The sequence below is a fragment of the Primulina huaijiensis genome, unplaced genomic scaffold (assembly GCF_012295235.1).
Source record: "Primulina huaijiensis isolate GDHJ02 unplaced genomic scaffold, ASM1229523v2 scaffold208294, whole genome shotgun sequence".
Classification (NCBI taxonomy): Eukaryota; Viridiplantae; Streptophyta; class Magnoliopsida; order Lamiales; family Gesneriaceae; genus Primulina; species Primulina huaijiensis.
The window spans coordinates 1-8,111 of NW_027355217.1; the positions used below are offsets into that span (position 1 = coordinate 1).

The following is an 8,111-nucleotide window of genomic DNA, read 5'->3' on the forward strand; positions in this document are numbered from 1 at the left end:
TATGGCAAGGGAGTGTGTGGGTGGTGGGAACAGTAGAGGGGGTGGTGGCTTTGGAAACGGAAGTAATGGAGTTTGTTTTACTTGTGGTGAGCCCGGGCATATATCAAGGGAATGTGTGGTTGCTGGGAACAGTAGAGGGGGTGGCAGCTTTGGGAGGTCTAGCGGTGGCCCTGATGGACGAAAGTGCTTCAATTGTGGGAAATCTGGTCACTTTGCCAAGGAATGCACAGAAGCAACTCGTGGATGAGGCGATTTGGCTATTCAGTTTTCTATTTTACTCTTTTTGTAATTTCCATTGGGATATTTTCATGTGCTGTCACTATAATCGGGTGGGTTATGCTTATAGGATGGTAAGTTGGTGATTTACATAACTTGGAATGAGTTTTGATGATTGTTTTGATATGCTATCAACTGATTTGTGCCGGAAAAATTTCCTTCGAATGGTGGTATACAATTTTATAAATATGGTGATTTGATGACTCAAATTTGTGTTTCTACTCCATGTATGGAGTCTTAGTCTGATTGTTGATCGGGCCACTAGATTTGTCAAGCTCTACTGATTTCGAATATTTATTAATGTTTTGAAGTCTAAACGGCGTTTTCTCTATGCCTGTGCATCTTGGTGATATGCAACTTGGGTTAAATTGGCTAATGCAAAGCAAGAGGCAGATATAATGAAATAGAACTTTGGTTGATATCATCCAATGCTAAGTTTCAGTATCCGAGCAACGAGTTTGTCTGCCCTCTTGAGTATTCAGTTTGTGAATTTTGAAAAATTATTAATATTCATATTTGTAATTGTGATCGAATTCACATCTTGTATTATCTTATGCATTTTAGTTTGTTGGAACACCTCTACTTGCCTGTTAGTATTGCTGAATTTTTTTACCTTTGTGCTCTGTTCCCCATTGATTTGTTTTCAGACTTATCTTTAAGTAATTTTAAAGTTTATTTTGAACTACGTGGGGCAGCTAAGTACATATATAGTAGAATCGAAAACTGCGATTTAATTTTCTTTTTCTCCTGGTTTTTGAATGGAACTATATATAATTAGTGACCATGTTCGGTATTGACGGACTTAAATCTAATGAGATTATAATATACTTCAATTTATTCTATGATTCAAGTCGTCTTACTAGGTGACAACTCTTTATACATTATTACATTATCCAATTTAGACTTGATATCTTCTGAACCATAAATTACTTCTCCCTGGGATGCAATGTATGATGTTTTGTTTGAGTTGTGATTCATCTGTTATAACGTTCTTGCTTTCTGGCTTGCTAATAGTTTGAATCCCCTGTTTCGATCTGTTTTTACATTTCCATCAAAGTGCTGCTTCTACTGCTAACTGCTAAGAACCTCAGATTTGGTTGGGGCTGCATAGTGTACAAATTTTTTTTATCTCATTAAGACTCAGACTCGTACTTCAAGTAGTTTCTTTTCTTTCCAACTTTGAAAATATTACCAAAAACAAACACGATCAATTGAGTTGGCTAAAGAGCCAGTCCAAAGGCGTTTTCTTTTCGCCAACCCTTGCCCGGCATCAAAATATAGGTACATTAATCTTTATGGTGTGCTATGAGAGCTTGCTCCAGCATCAAAACACGTAGTCTGCACAACTCCAACCATGTTTAAAACTCTTTGCAACGAGGTCAACACACATGCCTTGCAAGTCGCAAACGTCTGCTGCTCATGCGGGGTGTGGGAGCTGATCATGCCTAACATGTTCCAACCACATTCTTTGTTAACAGTCCACGACATGCCGATTAAATCAAGACTACCGGCATGCGATTCTTTTATGATCTCATTAAGTGGAACAATCAACAAAACTAACTCTTTTGTTGCTGTTGGTGCCCCAAAAATTTTACAATTAGCAATCAACTTATCAAAATAAACAAGCCAAACTATTCTCCATTGATTATTATAACAAAATCAAATTTGTACACCCCATTAAAAATGTGAGATGAATATAACTCTCAATTAATAATACTGTTAGATTTATTGTGATTAATTTTTCAAATAACATCATTAGTTGATTAAGCAAAAACCAAAGTATAGGTTTCGAAATTTCATTTTGGGGTAATTTTGGCAATTAGTTAACTAAAAAGGCAATATGTAACATAATTAACAATTGTTGTGGTGGGTAAATATATAATGTAAATGTCACATTCTCCATGCCGTGTATATATGATATTTGTTCGGCCGCATTTATTTGGGGTAGGCTGCTGCTGAATCTGAACAACATTATTAACTTATATTCAATGAAACATTTAAAACGTCAGTGTGTTAGTACACTTAGAACTGGTGGGGCCACTGCCTTAATATATAGAGAATTCATAGATAAATAATATGGTGATTGGTAAAATATTTGAATAGAACAATAAATGTCATTGAATAAATAATAACAAAATCTTATATGAGATGATTTCATAAATAAATTTGTTGAGACGAATATTCAACTTGTCATGAAAAATATTACGTTTCACTAGGACTTGTATCACTTATATATATATCCGTGAAATCGTCTCATAAGAGAACTATTCAGTAATAATATTGAGTTCAGAGGTCGCCACATGACCCAAAGGCTAGGCAGTAGCTGGAAGAGCGAACTAAGCCCAAGACAAGGGATTGAGGCGAGCTCGCCAAAATGAGGCTAAGGTTGATCTCTTTTAAGGAGATTGTGTGTGCATCTCAAGTCGACAAATGATATTACTAAAAGTTTTGATGTGTCAATTTGGGAAATGGAATGAATGTACTTGCTATGCTTTTAGTGGGAATAAGGATCTTGGTTGATGTAGACTATGTGTGATCTTATAAGAGTGATTATCAGTTATCAATATGTGACACAAATAACTAACGATTAGCGAAAAAGACCTATCCAAGGATGTTGAGATTGGTTGTTAGATCGTAGTCCAACAAGGACGATCAATTGACAGGGGTATCCCTAAGGCATTGGACTTACTCGAATTAAGGGGATCCGACCCCAATCTAGGGCGTTGACCCAGAGGTTTTGCCGAGAATAGAGTTATGTCCTCACTTTAAATATCAGGTTTGGTTCATGGTTTTGAACTAATGTATCTTATATTAATTTTCATCATATATTTTCTAGCATTTGACTTGAGCGATATGTCAGAACATACTTCTTACATTTTATAACTTTCATTTTTTGGTTTTAGGTAATCATGTAGTCCAAATATTTAAGTTAGGGCATTTGGTTTATCAGATCGACACTCATTTAACTCAATGATCGATCTATAGATTTTTTTTTGAAGCCTCACTTGTTATCATTTATTATTATTATTATTATTATTATTATTATTGAACTCCTTGAGTTGGCGATCCTCAAATTCTCCTTGCCTACTTCATAGCCCCAATGTAACCCACTATTTGTTGGCAGGTGAAAGCTGTTTTATTGTTCTTAATATAATATACATTAATACATATATGCTTATATATATACATATACATGTACATATACATCTACATAACATATAATATTCCTAGCTTCTAGGAATCAATGAGCAACTATCTTTCTCACTTGCTAAGAAAAAGATTTTAATTTAATTGAAAAAGAAAGTAAGGCAACAAGTAGCTAGTTAGCTCCAGCATTAAAGATTAACTTGGAAACAAAATCTTAATGCTTTATTGCATTTGAAAAAAGAAATGGACGGAAGATCCTTGCCTGAAACGCCCACATGGACTGTTGCCACTGTCACTACACTTTTGGTTGGTACTGGGTTTTTCATTCATGGAGGTTTGAAGAAATTTGGAAAGGTCAATCTTGATTTATAAATGTATTTGTTTATATTTTGTATTTCTTGAAACCCATTTGGGATTCTTGAAGCTTGGAAATTTTTGTTATCTTTTTCTTGGTTGTAGTGGTTGGATAGGACCAAAAGGAAGCATCTTCTCGCTGCGCTGAACAAAATTACTGAAGGTAAGAACGATGATATGCTTATATTCTTTCGATGATATATTGCACCAAAATTATATTTCACGCTTGATTTTATGTCGCTTCCGTTATATTTATTTTCTGCTTGTCATTGGATGTTCACTTTGGCTTTTCATTTTGATTTATTTGTGCTGTTTGATGCTTTAATGATTTGAATGTTTGAGCTTTTTGTTGGATTCAACCAGAGCTAATGGTGTTTGGTCTTCTGTCGTTGCTGATGGGCCATTGGTTAGTTTTTGTGCCAAAAATTTGTGTAAAATCATCAGCAGTGAGCAGCCGGTTCTATCCATGTGCACCTCGATATAACCTCGAGCGTCAAGCATTTGTAAACCATGCTCTTGATACTAGGCCTAATAATTTTAGCTTCTCGATCCCGCGGAGCTTATTGGATGACTTGCATAAAGATTTTTGCCCCGAGGTATTTTTGTTGGTTTCTGAATTATGACATCTTATGATTCGTTAGTTATGAATGTGGAAGCATAAGCCCCTTTATTGAAATAATTCGAGTTTTATGATATGAAAACAATAATTAACATCTGAGAATATTTTTCCTTATGTGCGATATTTTGTTCTAGGATCATCAACCATTTGCGTCACATGAGAGCCTTGAGCAGCTTCACCGTCTCTTATTTGTTTTGGTTGTTATGCACATCTCGTACAGTTTTTTGGCCGTTGCACTTGCCATGATCAAGGTCAATATATCATTGTATTTAAGTTATGTATCTGAATAAACATGTGCTATTTCATAATTCATTGGGCTAAAAGCAGGAGGATTAATGCAGATCTATAGCTGGAGAGCATGGGAAAATCATGCCAAGACAATGGCTTTTCGGGGCCTATTACGTGCAAACGATTCTAGTGGTGATTTATTCAGTTACTATGATATGTCCTCATTGTTTCTCTCTCTTGGAACAAATTCAGCTGATTTTTAGCTAACAAATGTGTCATTTTCATGCAAAATTCCATATAGAGTCTCAAAATTGTGCATCAAATGGAGCGCAAATTAATCGTCCTTCAAGTTTCATCTATCACCGAGCTTCTCACCGTTGGAGTCATCACTGTGTTCTTGTTTGGCTGGTATACCCTTGTAGATGACTATTCTAATTGTAAATTTTAAGCTTTTAAAATTTCTTGGTGTTTCCATTACCATTTCTCGAGCGACGTCGCTGGTGACCTGATGTGGATTAAGGTGGAAGATGTATCTATTTATTGGTGAAGGATAATACTAAACTAAAACCTCTTAAATAAACCAATTACAAGAGCATGCTCGAATTACAAATTAGGATTGCTTGCCCTATACATTTTACATAGACCTCTTATAAGGTTTTCAAGCAACTCCCCTATTGATTGCTAGTACCACTAACTCCGGAATGCTGAACCAAGATAAAAAAATGCGCGTAATACAATGGACAGTCCAAAAGAATTGCCTCAGTTTAGTGTAAGGCATATGTTTCATTAAGTTTTCCCAACTTTGATAGTCAATATTATTGAAACGATAGGGTCCATCTCAAGCATTTCTATTATCATAGCACATAAATTATCTTCCTTTATTTAACTAGATGCATGTGTCAGATATGAATTTTAAACTTCTGGAATTCACGGGCAAAGCCCTTTTTATATTTAGCTCTGTTTCAGCCGCCAGTTTTGGAGTTCAATTAATCAAACAGATTATAAGGCTTTGCGACTAGGATTTATCACTGTGAGTACGTTGCTTCCTTTTGTCTTCTTACAAATACTAATCAGGTTGTTGCTAATGTTTGCTTGACTTTGAGAATTTTACTATGAAAGTCCTCGAATGAAGGGTGTAATCATTATTTTATTTCTGTACATATTGCAGACTCATCAACTACCTTTAACATATGATTTTCATAATTACATGCTACGAAGTATGGAGGAAGAGTTTCGAGATATTGTTGGAATCAGGTACTGCAACACTGCGGCTCTCAAAACTCCGAAAAAGTACGATATACAAGTAGTTTTTGTTCACGATTTATTTTTGAATTCCTTAAGAAAGTGTAACACATTGTTGTTTAAGTTGTAACTGAGGAGATAATGTGTGGAAGGAAAGATATAAATGGATTCTTTTAGAAAGAAGGAAACCTACTCTTGCAAGGTTATGTTTATTTTTATACATAAGAAACTTCGTCAAATGGTACACCAAGCTCCATTCTAGTTTCTAGCAAAACTCCATGGTTGTAATGTGTATGAAATTACAATTCTGATCGTCCATGTTTCGATTGCAGTGTCCCTCTCTGGATATTTGCTATTTCCTGCATTATTCTTGGCTTTCATGGTAAAATTTATTTCCCGTCAAATCAGACTGCACTCTATTTCTTTGTCTTCTGTTATTTATACAAACCTCGATATGTATTTCTGTTTTTGTCCTTAGGAACTAATATCTATTTCTGGGTTTCATTCATACCAGTAATTGTAAGCAGCAACTTTTTATGTCTGTTGTACTGATTTTTAATTTCTTTTACCACATATATTTGTCTGTTTATCTATTGTCTCAATTATTCTTGGCAAGTTGATACTCCTGATTGGAACTAAACTGCACCGCATAGTTGTAAAGTTGGCTGTTGAAATCATGGACTCGAGTCAACGGACAGGATCATTTGATCAATTCAACCTGAGGGATGAATTGTTCTGGTTTGGGAAACCTCGGCTTCTGCTACGCCTGATACAGTTTGTATCCTTCCAGGTTACACCTAAAAAGGCTTTTTGGTGACTTAAAATCTTCAGTTCAATAAGAACTTGCATAATTTTTTCCTACTTTAAATGGAAAAAAGAGAAAGTCACTTCATTTCTATATGGTGTTGCAGAATGCATTCGAGATGGCAACTTTTGTATGGTCTTTGGTAAGAACTTTCTAACTTCACCAGATCCCTTTTCTGTCAACAATGGCAATTTTCCCGTCTTACGTAAAAATGTGATTTTGGCCCTCATGATTACCTTATTCTACTGATGAATTGACCATAATGGCTACTGATCTGAGGCTTCAATCCCTTGATTACTGACTTCATCCTGTTTTCTTTTTCAGTGGGAAATAAGAGGGGCATCGTGTTTCACGGGAAGTCAAATTTTCTTGATAATTCGGCTGACATTTGGGTATCAACCATTTAATCTGAAACATATACCACCATGATAGTTGGATATCATGTCAGGAACTCTGTTAAGTTTAAACAATACTCCTAGATTTAATCGACTTGTATGCAGGATTGTCTCCCAGTTCTGGTGCAGCTTTGTCACTTTTCCACTCTACGTCATTGTTACTCAGGTAAATAAAACATAGATGTCCTCTAATAGTACTTTATGCTACAATTTCTGTTTTGTATTGTTGAATAGTTGGGGCTCCCTAGGTAGCAAACAATCCAAACATGACATTTGCTATGTACATTGTTATCATCAATTATAATTTTTGGATAACAATATTCACTAGATCCTAGAATAGTTATCGGCTTTTTGGCTACAGATGGGCTCTAAATACAAGAAAACCATCGTTTCTGAAAATGTGAGGCGATCCCTTCATGGCTGGCGAAAAAGGGTGAGAACTAAACAAGAATCAACTTCGAGAGGGCTGAAAGGGACAACATCGACCACGCCATTAGACTCCATGGTGGATGGCGAAGAAGTAAATCATGATGATCATACCTTGATTTGTTGTGAAGGTCACATGGAATCAGATCAGAATCCGCTGGTGGAAGACTTCCGACCCAATGAAATATTATCTCTGCACAATCATACGCTTCGGGAGTTGCTTATGTCTTCACCTCTCTATGAAGATTATGATTAAAGAGGACAGTAAATTAGTGAACACCATTTGATGAATTTAGAGTAGTCCTTTGCATGAGATTTTATGAGAAACAACGGATATTATGAAATAGGGTACTAATGAATTGCTATACAATATATTGAGGAACAATGGCCTTTTTGAACAAGAGGAATGAATTCCATCTAAAGAGTAAATTTTTATACATATATAGAGGATTAATAACCTTTTTGGACAAGAAGATTTCCATGTAAAGTGTGAAAAAGTTGATGTAACAAAATGCAATTGATTGAATGAATACTGATACTCACTAGAAATATAGGATTTGGTTTCAGTAGGTAAGACTAGTTCGAATGCAGACCTCGAATTTACTCTAGACCTGAAATC

General features: G+C 35.5%; 1 protein-coding gene across 4 annotated transcripts; it reads left to right on the top strand.

Annotated features, from left to right (window-relative positions):
- The first annotated feature begins 3,503 nt into the window (after window positions 1-3,503).
- On the top strand, window positions 3,504-7,893 carry LOC140966939 (MLO-like protein 4). 4 transcript variants are annotated; one of them, XM_073427253.1, is made up of 15 exons: window positions 3,505-3,777; window positions 3,883-3,940; window positions 4,141-4,373; window positions 4,531-4,647; window positions 4,738-4,828; window positions 4,926-5,032; window positions 5,580-5,654; window positions 5,793-5,878; window positions 6,199-6,248; window positions 6,345-6,385; window positions 6,483-6,656; window positions 6,778-6,813; window positions 6,996-7,063; window positions 7,172-7,232; window positions 7,428-7,893. In XM_073427253.1, the coding sequence occupies exons 1-15, from the start codon at window positions 3,667-3,669 to the stop codon at window positions 7,746-7,748; spliced, it is 1,629 nt and encodes a 542-aa protein (XP_073283354.1). In that variant the 5' UTR covers window positions 3,505-3,666; the 3' UTR covers window positions 7,749-7,893. The 4 variants fall into 4 exon arrangements, with proteins under 4 accessions (XP_073283356.1, XP_073283354.1, XP_073283355.1 ...); XM_073427254.1 differs by having other exon boundaries at window positions 4,738-4,816; XM_073427255.1 differs by lacking the exon at window positions 5,580-5,654 and having other exon boundaries at window positions 3,504-3,777.
- The last annotated feature ends 218 nt before the right edge of the window (window positions 7,894-8,111 follow it).